Source organism: Eumetopias jubatus, unplaced genomic scaffold (assembly GCF_037043125.1).
Source record: "Eumetopias jubatus isolate StellerSeaLion01/CBP00866 unplaced genomic scaffold, mEumJub1_p1.0 scaffold_13, whole genome shotgun sequence".
Classification (NCBI taxonomy): Eukaryota; Metazoa; Chordata; class Mammalia; order Carnivora; family Otariidae; genus Eumetopias; species Eumetopias jubatus.
Genome location: NW_028274819.1, coordinates 101584447 through 101600586, shown reverse-complemented (window position 1 = coordinate 101600586; position 16140 = coordinate 101584447). Strand labels below are relative to the sequence as shown.

The 16140-nt window shown below is 45.5% G+C and overlaps 1 protein-coding gene across 3 annotated transcripts in view; it reads right to left on the bottom strand.

Moving 5' to 3' along the window:
• Positions 1–14457, bottom strand: part of CADM1 (cell adhesion molecule 1) — a 321512-nt gene extending 307055 nt beyond the window's left edge. For all 3 annotated transcript variants that reach the window (XM_028105876.2, XM_088017669.1, XM_028105877.2), the window contains exon 1: positions 14321–14457. In XM_028105876.2, the coding sequence (XP_027961677.1) occupies positions 14321–14456 (136 nt within the window). In that variant the 5' untranslated portion in view covers position 14457. The remainder of the gene's footprint in view (positions 1–14320) is intronic.
• Between the last annotated feature and the right edge of the window lie 1683 nt (positions 14458–16140).

Below are 16140 nucleotides of genomic sequence, written 5' to 3'. Positions count from 1 at the left end.
CCTATTATGAGAGAACAAACAACTTCTATTAAGAATTCTCATTCTATGGGTGCCTGGGTGGCTCAGTCGTTAAGCGTCTGCCTTCCGCTCAGGTCATGATCCCAGCGTCCTGGGATCGAGCCCCGCATCGGGCTCCCTGCTGGGCTGCCTGCTTCTCCCTCTCCCACTCCCCCTGGGCTCGTGTTCCCCTCTCTCTGTGTCTCTCTCTGTCAAATAAATAAATAAAATGTTAAAAAAAAAAAGAATTCTCATTCTAAAAGCTGATAATAAGACAACCCATAAGTGGAATTCAAAAACACAAAGGCCTCATGCAAATCAAATACCCCAACCACCAGTATTCATAACAAAGGAGAAAACATAGACTATATACATATTGGAAATCAGATGGTATAAGAAGAGTGAGTGAGCAAAAAACTTCTGGCCAGAGAGTGGAACGTTTCTGTTGGTGGAAAAAACTGGACAAATATAAAATGCACGGGTATACAGGAAGAACTCGGGGCAATTCCGAGAAGCATGTTTAACTGGAAGGAAGAAGCTAAGTCAGATAAAGCCCTTTAGGGAAGTACAGAAGAAAGGCACAAAGAAAAGGCACCTAACCGGGGTGCCTGGATGGCGTAGCTGCTTAAGCGTCCAACTCTTGGCTTCAGCTCAGGTCATGATCTCAGGGTCCTGGGATCGAGCCCTGCATCGGGCTCCATGTGGAGTCTGCTTGAGATTCTCTCTCTCCCTCAGCCTCTGCCCCTCCCACTAGTGCTCTCTCTCTATCTCAAATAAATAAAAAAAAAAAAAAAATTAAAAAAAGAACGCCTAACCAACCTGAAAGGTAACGGTAAGTTTCCTTGAGGAATCTGTGCTCAAAGCAGATCCCAAAAGTCATGTTAGAATCGGCCATATCAGACGTATTGATTGAGGAAAGGGGAACATATAAAAAAACAGAAAGGCCTGAGAGAGCATGGCATATCCGAGACACATTTACTTTGGTAAAGCAAAGAACATGGTGGGGAGCGCCTACAGCCAGTCCTAAGGAAAAGAACATGGTGTGTGTGTCTGGCAGGAAATGAGCTGCAGTCAAAAAGACAGAAGGTGATGGAGGGCACTGAAGGAGCGTCAGCTTCGTCCTCAAGGTGCCAAGAAGACAATTAAAGACTGTAAGCATTACAAGGGACAAGACTAGAGCTAAATGGATCAAGTAAGGGCACTTCTATCAGTATGAAACTACTTTTCTCATCTGTAAAATAAGGATAAGGGTAAACTAAGGCAGGGGCGGTGAAACAGAGTGAATGCAAGAGATCAGCAAGACTTAGTAACTAACAGAGAGGTGAAGGATGACAAAGTACTCTAATGTCTCCCAGATTGATCAAATGCATGGGGTAGATGGTGGTACCCTTCCTCAGGATAGGAAACACAGGACAGAGGGAAGTTTGGGGAGGAAAGATGCTAGGCTCAGTTTCAGACATCTTGAATTTTTGAAAAATACAGTTAAATGTTTAGAAGTACAAGTATTTAAAGACAGACCTGGTTCTGCCACTTATTACTTATGCCTCTTGGACAAGAGGCCTATCATCTTCTCCACTCCCTCATCTGTGAAATGCAGTAAGAGAGGTCACTACTCACAGGGTGATAATGGGGATTAAATGAGATCATGAATGAAAACACTAAAGGAATGATAGTTGCTGTTTGTCATTAATATTTTTGGAGCTAATTGTGGAACCCCTCGACTGAGATATCCAGTAGGCAGTTTTTAGAACATGATCTGACGTTTAGATGCCAAAAGGCTGTGTACTTTACAGTAAGTACACCACAATGGGGGGGGGGGGCTTGGGAAGAATGGGGGCATTGAGGCTTGAGATACAGATCTGCCAATTTGCTGGATGAAAAGAAGAGTCAAGAAAGATTGATGAGGAGGAGGGCAAGCCATGGTTATTAAACATCACAGACACACGCTGCATTATATGGAAAGGGGCAGTCCCTATTTTGCTGCAAGTAACTTGGTGAATTAAATGAAAAAACAGATACAGAATTCTTCCAATGACCCAAAGAGAACTATTACCCTGAAAGGAAGAAATGAAAGAGACGTGAAGATAGTTAAAAAAAAAAAAAAAAAAAAAAATTTGGCTTCTGAGTAAAATAAAGCCAAATGGGGGGAAATCATCAAAATAAATATGAGACCCTTGGATTTTCCAAATAAGGAGAAGGGGTATAGGCAGATGTTAACACAGCTTGTGGAAAAGTATTAAAAAAAAAACAAAAAACTACCATTATTTTTGCAAAAGGAAAACCAGGAAGGCTCTATGAGAAAGGAGTGAAATTGGCTCCTATAGGAAGGTAGGTAGGAATGTGCCAGAAAACACAGACAAGGAAGTAAGACTTCTTCGTATAGTTTTGATTTTTAAGCCATATTAATGATTTACATGTTCAAAATATATAATTAAATCAGGAGGTGAAGAAAAAAACTAAAATTGAATACAAACAGAAACAAATGATCTTAACTATGTATTTATATGTATAATTGATCACACACACACACACACACACACACACATACACAGAAAAGGAACTAACTTGTGAACTTGTAAACATAGCACTCCATCTATCCTCCGTGGGATCTACTTTAAAGGCAAAAAGATTGGCAAAAAGTCTTCAACTTTATTTGGTAGGTTTGTTGTCTACAGTGGTCTTGATGGAGTAATTTCAAAAACTTTTTGTATTAATTATAAGACATGGGCATGGTTGGGAACCAAGGTTCTCACCATGGGAAAAGAAAGATACAAACAAGGAACAGGAGAAGGAGGAAAAGAATGTTGAGGAATTAGACTGGAATTGATATATATATATAGAGAGAGAGAGAGACATAGATAATTTACATATATGTATATGTAATTTATATGCATAGAGTTATATACAAATATGTACTAAAATATTATTTGATAATTTAATATTTGTTAAAATTATAAAATATAAAATATACAAATAAATATATAAATTTATTATACATATATTCTAGTTCTGTCTGCTGAAACAAGAAGTCAATAGCAATGAGCACACCTCGTTGGTATCTAAATACCACTCCTCCACTGAAAGGAGGCAGGACTTCTTGGAGATATAGCTGATTCCAGGTCTGGGGCAGGGAAAATACAAGGTGAACTTAGACATCTTCTTACAACAGAAAATAAGAAAGTACTTAAAAATTAGAGGAGGTGTATCAAAAGGAAGTGAGAGCCAGACTGAGGGGTTCCCACTGGTCAAATGTGACATAATGAAATACAGTACACTGATTTTTTTTTTTTTAATCTGTGAGTCTATTGTGATTTTCAAAAAAGAGGAGAGGAGGGGGAAGGGCAAGTCCTTTACACAAGAATGCTTCTACTCAATGTAGAGAAATGAGAGAATTAGAAAAATCACCATTTTCTTACCACCAGTGTAAGACTTGATTCAGACAAGGTTTATCAATGCTGCCAAAACCAGTACGTGAAGTGTTTTTAGGGAACAGGATGTTCAATCTCAAAAGAGGCCACAAATTACTGATTAATTACAAAGGGACAAAAATGGAGAACTCTGTAAATCCACCGAAACTAAACTTTTACCGCCAACCAAGACATCAACGTACTGTCACTGTTAATGGGACAGACTGAGGTAAGACTATTGGAAGGTGACAACAGCTATGCAGTGCTCTCGTCTATGACTGCAATCTGAATCAAACAATGAAGAAATGATCACAACTGTGGGACATTCTCCAAAACATCGCTCTAGACTGAACAAAATGTCAACACCATGAGAGACACCACCCCACTCCTAAAAAAAAAAAAAAAAAGTGGAAGGCAAAGGAATGCTTCTAGATTAAAAAAAAGAGAGAGAGAGAGATGTGAAAACCAAATCCGGTGTAGGATCTCCTCTCCGACGGATTATGGATCAGAGAGGACAAAGAAACACATATAAAGAGTATTAATGGAACGACCGGGGAGATTTGAATACGGACTAGATATTAGATAATATTACTGAATCAGTGTTAAATTTCTTGAATGTAATAATGGCGCCAAGGTTACACAGGAAAACGTCCTTATTCTCAGGAGTTGGAGCGATGCGCCGAAGGACTCAAGGGCAAAGTACCACTATGCCCACAACCTGCTTTCACGTGGTTCAGAAAAAAAAAGGAGAAAAGATAATGTGAGTATACATGACTTAGAGAGCTAGATAAAGCAAATGGACAAATCACTTGATGAATCCAGGTAAGGGGTTTACAAGCATTCGTGATACTTTTCTTTTAACTTTCCTGTGGTTTTAAAATTTTTCCAAAATAAAAGTTAAAAATAGACTACAACCTTCTGCATGACAGAGCCCAGCCTACCCAACTATGAATGTGCCTAATTTAATGTCTGGTATAAAAGGAGACACTCATTTTAAAAATAATTTTTAAATTCTCATTTTTCTACCAAATGCCTTATGGGTTAGTTACAGAAAACATCAAGTTCTTGATTTAAATAGAGTATATAAACTAGAAGAGATTGGGTAAAATAATAAAGTCCTGTCTGTGTTTTAAAGCCCCCAAATTTGAGGTGATAGTCACTGCCGGTTTCTCCAAGGAGGCTGGATGATTCCATTTACTTCCAAGGAACATTCGATTCCAGGTGGGATCTTACTGCCACTTTGTTCTCCAGTCTCACCTTAAAGAGAGTTGAGTACATCCTGAATTAATCCTTTTAGCATAGTATTTCTCAGTATTCCCAAACATGATCACAGAAGCAGTTGCAGCCAAGCCATAACCCCTATCCGTAAGGAGCAGCTCTTTTCCTAAGAGCCTACATATAAAATACTTTCTTCTCAAGTATGTTCCTACACATGAATCTTTTATTTTTTAACACCCTGTAAGGTAGGCTGTTTTTGCTGCTTTTAACTCATGAGTAAAGCACTAGGTTTTACCATTCTGTAACCTAAACTGGGTATTCCGCTTGCCAGCCTGGCCCACAGATGGAAGAGATCTGCTTCAGAAAAGGGAACCGAACAGCAACTAACATTCATGTGATGACTAACAAAACTAAAAGAAAGGAGACAGAAGCCTCTTCAAAGGATGTGTGCTCACAAGATACACACAAAGAAAAGTGAAGTTCAGTGTCATTTAAGCTAATCTGTACTTGAACCTTTTAAGAGATAAAACCATTTGAGCAGTAATTTAGTACAAAATTAACTTGGTTTTTTTTTTTTTTTCTCCCTATCTATGAAGTTTTCATTGTTTAAGTAAGGGTTTCTGCAAGAGGAATGAAGCGATGCTCCTTTCATATTCAGAAAAGAGAATCAAGCGATGACTTGTAGTAACATCTGGGTGGCTTGGCTTATCACAGGTATATCCATCCAGCAAAGAGCTAAACACATACCACATTTGGACATACAACCTTTTTCCCAAGACTGTCCCCAAATACTGCGTAATAATCAAGTGTTTTCATATCACCAAATTATCATGCTATATAATCTTCTAGCAAGCTCAGAACTCGGTAGGGGAAGGATGCCAGACAAAAAAAATAAGGGAAAACCGGTGGCAGATAATATTACCAGATAAAGGCTTTGAAAAGATCCTTCAGATAACGAGATTCGCAGTTAGACTGAGAAACAAAGGTTTCATTTTTTTAAGCCAGTGACAATGCACCCTCTATGTGATCAACAAAAATGCGACCTGTCCTGATGCTAGAGATGACCGAGCTTAGTTAGGCAGCACTGCCCCCAAAGTCAAAGCTCTTTAGAAAGCGGGCTGGTAAAAGCTGGGGCTTTAGTACACTGTCCGTCTAGCTCCCCAGGTAGGTAGTTCTTAGTAACTAGACATTCTGAACATGAGCACCAAACACTCTTCTAAGGGGGTATATCTTTTGGATCATCTTCAGAGGGGTACCTCTCATTGATGCCAAGTCAGTGGCTCCCTCTTACTCTGACCCAGGATTCTGAAGTCTTCCTACTCCTGAAGACTCGACTTTTTGTCTGAAAGCCTCACTTTGCCGGCGTGTAATTTGTTAAGTCAATCACACCATTTTCATGCTGTAGTAAGTGCCCGTATGCAAACGTGTCCTACCAAACAGGCTCAATACACGGTCGGCACTCCAATGCTGAAAGTTTTCATTAAAATAAATGGCCACAACATTTGCATGCTTCCACTTACTGTAAAGAAACATACTCATGTATATACCGGTAAAGCAGAAAAAGAAAGGTCTCCGTCGGGGTAGAGCTTGGTTAAGCACATGTTAGTGAAACCGAAGATGCAAAAGGAAGATGCTTATTTGCAAGGGAGGCAAGGAGCATCAGCAGGCCTCCACCTAGAAACCAAGACAGTCAAGTGAAAAACAGGTAAGACAGCAGCTTCATGCAAAGACAAGCAGCTGAAGACGGAGAGCAGAACCCCTTTCTTCCTCGGTTCAACGGAGAATCATTTGTCTTCTAGTCCCACCAGGACCGGGCTGGAAAAGTAGTAGGAAATGGGGGCAATTAGAGAAGGAGGGATAAGAAAGCAGTTGAGGACGGAACAACCTAAAGACAGAACACGGAGGACTGCGAATCGGATGCAAGAAGCAAGAATCTGAGATTAGGTTTTCTGGAAGGGCAATGTCACGATCGTGTCCGGAAAAGAATCACAACGTGGGTAGGTAGTAGGTGGGTGGACTTACGTCCTGACTAGCAGAGGCTGGGGTCAGGGGAATTGGCTGGGAAGCTTCTGCTAGCCCCCATGGACATGGTTCAGAGAGGACGTCGAGGCTTCCAGAGAATGTCGTGGAGAAACAATCAGCCCCGTTTTATTTCTGTCCAAGAGTGAAAGCTAAGGAGAGAAAAAAAGACTCCAAATTTCAGGGCCTCGGAGACCAGGACGACGGTGGTGTCATTTGCAATAATGGAGACTTTGAGAAAAGTTGATACCTATGGCAGAAAAGATGAAAGGTTCAGTTTCTGACATGTTTAACTTTTACATTAATCAGAGCCGAGTGGCAATCTGGTACAGACAATGGGAGAGGTGAGGCCGGTGAACCCTTTGTTTGTAGGCAGGTTCCTCCCTGCCCCCTGCAGGGACCTCAAAACTTAATTCCAATTTGACACTGGAGTCCAGTGCTGGATTGCTGAAGAGCGCCCACCTTACCAAGGAAGACTGCCAAGAGCAAGATACTTCTTCCAGGCATTTTTAAAAGTCCATGTCACTGGAATATCATCTTCAAACACTGAGTAGCATTTTAAATATATATCACAGTGCTTTCGTTTCAAGCCTATTTAACATTTCTGAAATATCTAGATCAAAATGTTGGGTCAAATGACTCTACTCCGGTAAAATATCTACTAAAAGAAAAAATTTTCCCCACCCACCCCACATCCCTCTTAAGATAATCACCCCATTCAAGACACCTGTCAGTCATAACAGATTTTTCTTAGTGCTGCTTTCTCTCAACCTTGCTACCAAGTTGTTCTTTTGAGTAATAATAAGGACCACACGTCATTTTTGCGGTGCATGTATATAAATACCTCCAGCTCCCTTTCTTCTAACCCTAGTTCAAGGCCAGCTGCACCAGAGCTTTTGAGAACCAGCACTGGAAGATCTTCAAAGAGAAACTGCCCATTAACCACAACAGCAGTTGCTGGCTAGAGCCTGCAATTTAAATCTCTGAAAAAGAAACTGTGGCTTCTGAAATTTCAACAAGGAGGTGCCACTTGTAATTACAAACATTCCAGTGGGTCCCTTCCCTCATTGATGGTTTCCAAATAAAGGCTTTTTATTCGATTTTGGTGGCACTCCCTGACGGAGGCATTCCTTCATGCTTTGCTGGTGCGGTGGCCAGCTCAGAAGAGGGGCGCAGGAGGCGGGTTTTTACCTGGCCAGGAATGCCCAGACCCCTCAAAACCATCTCATGTGTAATTACTTGTTTGGCTGGAAACCAAAAAACCAAATGCTTCAGGTTTATAGTCCACATTAAATACATTTGCGAAAGAACCTCTTAACACACACACACACACACACACACACACACACACACACACACACACCCTTCACGTTTCATGAACCTTGGAAAATGGAACCAACCTATTTTCCCATAAGCCAAAGTTCAGAAATTAACCCTGAAGCAGTCCAGCATTTCTAGCTGAAATTAAAAATTCCTCTTTTAAATCAACAGGGCAAATACAGAGAAGTAAAAATAGTAACCTTTGTTCTCTGCCTACCACCCCGAACCCCCATTCTACAAAAATAAGGCCCAAATACTTAACAGCTTGTTGTTTGGGTTTCCCACACCAAAGAAGGCATTCTGTGATCACTTCGGTTACAGAATACAGGCTGAAATTAGCATTTAGCCAGTGCAAGCCGAGAAAAGACATTTTTTTCTTTTAAGCCATATATTCACAAAACGCAAAGGCATTTATACCACGGAGGCATTCAAAGATAAATACATGAATGAGGTATCTCACAGCCATCAAACTAAAATAGCCTTGCCTACAGAAGTCCTCAGATGGAGAGCATTCATTATGAGAACAACTGGAAATGGCCAATCTCGCCATGGGTGCTTTCCATAGTGCACCACAGTTGAGGGATTAGCTACAATTACGGCATATTTACACAACCATATTTACACAACAATAAAACTCATCTTATCCGATCCAAACAAAACCTTGCTCAAAATAAACCAAACCACACGAAAAGGTCTCGGGTGCAGGCAGTGCAGGCAGTAATCGGCGCTCTGGCTTCTCTAGTTTCTGCCTCGGCTTTGCGCCACTGTAATAAGCCTTCACCCTACCTCGGTCAAGCATGGGTAGGGCCAACGTTCTGTATTAGCAGTTGAGAAAATGTACATTCAGTTCACGATACTGTGATTATGGGGGGCGGGGGAGGGAACTGTATCTTACAGAGAATCTTTCTAAAGTAAATTATGTTGAATTTGTGGAAACTCATCTGGAAAGCAGAGGCAGCATACAGAGGACAGACTGACCACAGGTGGGTAATTTACGGAACTAGGTGACTGGCACACAGGGTTAATGATGGTATTCTTCCTACTTTTGCATATATCTGGAAATCTCCATAATAAAATGGAAAAATAAAGAAAATATGATCAATGTAAAAAAAAGTCACCTTGCAAAAAAAAAAATTTTTTTTTTTTGCTTTAAAAGAAATTATTCTCAGCTTTTTCTCTGCTTAAATGAAAAGGGACATCTACCTGGTAAGAAAAATCAAGATCTGTTCTAGCTCCTAGCTTAAGGATTCTTCCTTTTTTCCCTTAGTTACATGGAACCAGTTCTACTGTTAATATTAATCCTTGAAAAGACAAATCCAGAGCTGAAAAATCTAAAGCTGGGGCTCCCGGACCCAAGTTTCCACACATCTGACTTATTACTGTGACACAAATCCAAGAGCTCTCCCCTATGAAGGTGCTTTGGGTGACATTCATGTTGTGACTGCCAAATAAAGTCCAGAGGTTTCAGAATCACTTGTCAACACCAAAGACAACCTTACCAAGAACTAGTCCTTTTATCTCGGAAGTCACTCCTCTGATCCATGGGTTTATTACCTAGAACAACAATTAATCTTGCTGTCTTCACATTATAAACTAGGCCTAGCCAAGATATGGTGTGCCCATGATCCACATCCCTCACTGGGGCATCCCTGCTGGGAGGTAGAACTGGTTTGCTGATTCCACATCAAGGGACCTGGTCCCCGTCCAGGCTATGTAGCCGACTTATCCTCAGTTCCACGGTCAGCAGGGTCCTTCCCTCTCCGGGCTCGGGCTGCCTCACTACAAAATAATGAGATTTCACCAGATGATCTGTAACATCCTTCCCCCTACAAAAATTCCACGATTATAAGAATCTCTAGTTCCTCAACAGGTAATAAAGAAAAGGAGCTTTGGTGTTAAAATGTTACATTTTCTATTCCATACGTTTCAATGTGAATATGAATATCTGATTGGGTGAGTTTCGTGTATATGTGCACATACGTGTATATACATGTGTGTGTATCTATACATATTTGTATGAGTGCACACACATACTGACTGATACCATTAGGTATTTATATGGGACTAATTGCTCCCAACTCAAAGCAGCAAATTTTCAATTCTGCAACAGATGTCGCTATGTGATTTCTCCTTTCTATGCTGGATTTTCAGTTAAAAATGCCCAGCGTAATGGTCAGTACTATTCTTTCCAAGAAAGAGATACAGCATTTGAATCCTTAGGATTTATTTCTTATAAAGTTTCTTCATATGCTGGTAAATTTCCATTCAAATCATAGCATAGATTAGTTTGGCCCAATTTAAGAGATCTCCCACATAAAAATAGGCCTTTTGTTAAGCACACAAGCATGCGCGTGCGCGCGCACACACACACACACACCCATTTTTTAAATGTAAATTCTAAGTGGCCGATTAGGCATTAAAATGTCACATACAAAAACCCAGAGAATGAGACAGTTTCTATTCACAGCAATACTATCAATTTTTTAAAGCCTGAAAATCATTCAGCAATGCAGGCCAAGGAATTATAAAAATTCACTTATGTATGAGGCCAAAATGTACCAGGTGTGGGCAAAAGTCATGAAAAACTCCAAGAGCACCATTAATGATAATGAAAAGTCTGGATTTCAGTTGTTACAGCATTTCCTTAAAAATAAATAGTAAGACGAGTATTATCGTTTGCAAGACAGCTTACCGATCTGACATTCTCTACCAACCACTTCTCGACACACGTCAAAAAAAAAGTAACAGCTCTTTCCCTTCAACCAGGATGTCCTCCAATGACCATCAGTCTCAACAGGTAGCTAGCACAGTCTTCTGCTGAAATTCAGAGCTATGGGAAAGCATTTCAAAATCTCTCTTTTAGACCCAGGAACCTGTTACCTTCTGGGCTTTGAGAGGGCGCGGAGCGAGATGAGCAGTCGGGGAGTCCAGGACCGACTCGGTGAGAGTATGAAGTCAGGAAGTGGGAGAGGAAGCCAAAGTGTCCTGCTTGTTGGCTCCTTCCCTGTCCCACTCTCCTTTACCGGGAGGGCCATTGGGGAAAACTGGATAAAGCATGTACAACATCCATATGAATAAAGCTCTTTGTTCCAGAGAACTGCCTGCTCTTTTATTCCCCCCTTTTTCCGTATTTGTTCATTTCAAAAGATTGCTCAATGGGCCTCTTGTTCCTCCAAAATGTCCCAGGCAAATAATGCAAGCTTGTCTCGTCACACAAGTCACTAAATGAAGCCTTGTGCGTCTCCAGTGACACACTGTAAATATAAAGTGGCATTAATGAGGGATATTTTATCAAAGCTATCACAGACAAGTGCAAGTCCCTCCTGCGGCTATTCAATTTGATGCAGGGAAAGGAAACAATAGCAGGCCAGCACTTTTTGCAAAGTCCCTATCCCCGGTATACAAGCCCCAACAGGCCAAGACAAGCCAAACTCAGCCCCTGGGCTTCCCGGCACCATCACAAACCCCCACCCATCAGCCAAACTCTCTAATGCTAAAAAAGAGGAGGGCAATCAACCACAGGTTCCCGGCGGGCAGGAGAAGCAACACCATGCATGCACCTAACACGTAACAGGCGTGATTTACACTGAGGAGTGAGTTCCCACAACCCCATTTCAGCTGCGTTTCATTAACATCCATTTAATCCACAGCACAGGAGGGATGGGAGATCTTCTCCAGGGGATGGTTGGATTCAGCGACAGGGGAAGACGGAATCAGGACCTCCAGGATGATGGCCCCAGATCGCTATCCCAGCCAGCAGGGAAATGAAACATGCCTAATGAAGTTAGAAGGCAACACCAACAGGTTTCTCTAACCTGACAGTGGCACCTGGAGGCCTCTGGAGAAAGCTTAACGGGAGAGGACGAAGGAAGCAAAGTCCCCCAGTGCCTGCCTGGAAGTCTCCTCTGGGTGCCCAGGATCTGGGGGCTAGGCCAAGATCCCTTCCCCAAGCCATCACCAAAAAATGCCTAAGAGAAAAATAGATTTGAAGAAAGTCATTTCACCCCCTCACTACAAATCAAACCCCATTACTTTCTAATTTGAACACAATCTGATAACCAGCGTACAAACAGGGATGTACACAAGAGCAAGAAGCTGCTTCCATGGTAACTGGCAACAGAATTTTCTTGCAGCTTTGACATGCACGGTTGAGCTCCAGACCGCTCCTTTCGGAGTCCACATACATCCCTCGCTGGGAAGGCAACTTCTCACTGCCCGATAGTTACAGATAATAGTACTGGTGCTACTACCCGGTGCCGTCAATGAGCAGGCTCCACAGAGGAGGTATCAGCTAATCCTACTCTGCTGCCCAGCGGCATTGCACAGCTCCCATTTTCAGTCAAAAGGCAATATCCCCGACCAGCGCTGTCCGCCCCCCCCCCCTTTTTTTTGCAGCCAATACAAGTCTATTGTTGCCTCTATTATGCGCCAGTTACCGAGCCTTTACTCACGCTCACGTTTAACCGACACTGGCGCTTTTTACAATGCAGCAGCATGAGGGATCTCTTTCAGGAACATTTTATTGAACCCATCCAGTCAGAGACATCACCTGAAATGAAGTTGTAACCACACCGGCATAGGCTGAACCCAATTATCTCGTAACTCATAAATTAAGAATTCACAGAGGAAAAACACATAAACAACATCCGGAGACAAGCAGTGGCATGGAAGAAAAAAATCCTCAGCTCTGGAACTGAGCTGCTGCCAGATTCCCACCCCTGTACATCCCTGATACATTCCCCAAGCCGAGCTCCCTTGCAAGCCTGCTTGCGGGTGGGGCGGGGGGAGCAGAAACCGACCCGGCATCCCCCAAATCCAAAGCTAGCACCCCCGACATCCCCCTTTCCTACAGCGTGTCTCCTGCGGTGTTTACGTAACTGTGTGTCCTCTAGCGTGTAAACAAAAGGCACAGCCCAAGCGGAGAGGAGCCCGGTAAAGGCACGGTGGCCCCAGTGCTGCGCCCGCCGCGGCCGGGGGCTCCGCAGGTGGGGGCTGAGCTCTCGGTGTCCTCCGCCACTTGTTGCTCGCGGGTCCTGCAGCTCCCAAGCTGCAAGGAGGGGCTCTGCAGGCGCCGAGCCCTGCTGCATCCCCTCCTGCACCTCCCGCCGCGCCCCCACCCCGCGGGCCCGGTGCCTCCGGGTCCCGCTCCCCGCCCGGAGCCGGCAGCGGGCGGCCGGGGGGTGCGGGGCCCCCGCGGAGCGCGGCAGTGGCGGGAAGGGGAGGCAGGGTGCAGTACGGCCAGCCTCTCCGCTGGGGAAGAGCTCCGGCTCCCTTTTGTTAGCAAAAGCAAACACTGCCCTCTTCTTTCCCGACCGCGCCAACGCGCCCGGCACACGGGCAGCCACACATCGTGCTCCTGCCGAGTGCTCGGCGTCTTCGGGGAAGGCGCCCGGCGTGCAGAGCCGCCCCTGGGCAAATTCCCAAGACAGCTCCGCACACAGGAGGCGCCCGGAGGCCCGCAGGGTGCCCGCGGGGCCGCAGAGGCCGCGAACCTCCCTCCACCACCCTCGGGCTGCCGAAAAGGACCAGCAGCCTGTAAATCCGGCGTCCCCACTCGCGGCGGAGGACGCCGTGGGGCAAGAGGGCTGCGGGCTCCCGTTTCCTTCCCGCAGAGGCGGCGACAGCAACCCCCCCCCCCACTCCCGGGGCCCGGCCTGAGGAACTTTCCCTGCCTGGAGCCGAGCCCGGGAGCCCCGCAGCCGAGCGGCGCGGGGGGGGGGGGGGGGGTGCGGAGGGCGGCGATCGGGCTGGAGGGAGACACAAGGGGCGCGCGGTTCGGAGGCCGGGGGGGAGAAAGGCAGAGCGAGGGGAGCGCAGGAACAGCGACCAGACAAGTCTGGGGATGTCCTGTGGATCGGTGAGCAATCACGCTGGAGGCGGCTGCTAGTCAGCCATGGGGAGGCTTGGGGGATAGAGATTTAGGGGGCCCGTTGGAGAGGTGGGGGCGAATGGGCAGCCCTGGGACGGGAGGACCTGCAACTTACCGGGACAACAACGAGTTTGGGAGGGACCCGAAGGTTGGGGGGTGCCTTCCATCCATCCCCTTTTCCCATATTCTCGAGCCCCCGGGCCCCCCATTCTCACTCCACTCCGCACCCCGCGCCAAGCCGGGGAGAAAAGGTGTGGGTGCAGTCATCCCTAAGGGCTCCAATTCCCACCCAGATGGGCAAGGGAGAAGGGGATCACTGATCCCCTCTGCCCCTTCCATCTCAGCCCTGAGTTTCCTCTCCACACTCCCTCCGATTCGGATTTAGGAAGTGGGGGAAGGTTGTCATGGAAACGTTTCCCCCTTCCACGGCTATGGCTACTGGGGTGCCTTAGGAGATTTAGAGGGCCAACCGGCTGGTGCCCACACCTACCTGTGGGGATCAGTGCCGCGGCGGAGAGGAGCAACAGCAGAAGCCGGAGTCGGAGCCCGGGAGGCGCCGCCGCCGCCGCCACCGCCGCCACCGCCGCCGCACACTGGGATCCGCTCGGCAGCACAGCACTCGCCATGTCGGGCACCTGCCTCAGACTGGCGGCGGTGGCTTCCTCGGGAGCCCGAGCGGACAACTAATGAGATGCTAATGACATGCACTGGGGGCGGAGTCCTGACCGACCAATCACAGCGCCGCTAGCCGAACCCGGCTCTCGGAGGACTCGCCCCCTCCCCCACCCCGCCCCCTGGCGCTGGCGTTCGGCGGCGCGCCCGCGCCACCTAGGGGCGGGGCCAATGGGAGGGGCGTATGCAAATATGTTTATGTTAAAATTCGTTTTCGCTTCCCCGGGATCAAGGAAAAAGTGTTCTCTTGGGCACCTGGCTTGTGGGGGCTCGGGCTCCAGGGCGCGGGTCTCGCTTCCCGTACACCTATATTAAGAATGTATATAGCAATCGCATAGCCGACCGACGACTGGAGAATCTCCCTAGGAGGAGGCTCCCCTGCCCGGTACACCGAGTGCATCTGGCCTGGAAACCACACGTTGCAAATTTCCGTTACTCACCTTGCACCGAAGGAATAGATCTTCGGGAAACGGGGGCTGTTAGGGAGTGGAGAGTGAGAATGCAGGTCCCCGGATTGACAAAACAATCTGGGAGAAGTGCATGCGTGCTTTGCACGTCCGGCGGAGCGGGTGAGCCCGCTCAACAACCTAGCGGTAGACTTGGGCATAGTTGGGAGAAAGGAGCCCAAGTCGGGCTCTGGGATTTTCGAGTCGGTATCTTTGCGGTCGATTTTCCGGAAAGGTAGATAGGGGAGCGTCGGCTCCAGCTCCCCAGCTCGCCGAAGGTCTCCTTCCTGCCTTTTATATGTATGCGCATTTAATACATTTGACGTATGTAATAATATATATTTACGATTACACACATCCAACAAAAAATCTTTTCTGTCAAGGCTTCGGGGTGGTGGGCGGAGGCGGGGGGGTGTGTGTGAAGATAGGGTCTGCCATCTTCCTCCTTTGGGGTTCAAACCCATTCCCTCCTTCTCTACGCCCCCAGCCCCTCCTAAGGCGGCTGGGGACCAACAGGTGCTCTGAGCTTCCCGTGTCTCTGGGAGAGGTTCTCCCGGCTGAAACGATTTGCTTCTCCGGACTGTCTCTCTCTCTCCGAAATTGCCTCTGCTTTCTTTTCAACCAGGCAGCCGGCTCTCTTGTTTGTATGCTTTTTAATTACTTATTTTCTTCCCCTCTAGAAGATCGTATGCGCTCTGACCCTCTGTTGCTCAAGCATCAAATTGAAGGACGAGCCATATTAAGTGTAAAGGTTTATAATAATTTAAGTATTCATAGAATGCAGAACAATAAGATGTAGGAAATACAATTTGCATAATAAATATCAATATCACAACAGCTAAAACAAACCATGACAAATTATCTGTGGCTAAATGACCAAGAGATTACTGAATGTAAATTGCTAAGTCTGAGCTGTAGTCTAGAGGAACTGCACCAAATGACTTGCCTGGCCTTCTGTCCTCATCTAACTAAAATAATAATAATAAATAAATAAATAAATATTACATATCAAAAAGGAAGTCAAGATCTGCCAACCCACCAAATGAGTTACACTTAAAAACAGCCTCCTATTATCCATTATGCATAAACTAATTTCAAGACTGACCTGTCTTCACAGCCCTGGATATTCTGCTCTGTAATTACAAGCCCTGATGCATGAACTACAGGCAGTCCTCCAGAAGTCAGGAAAGTT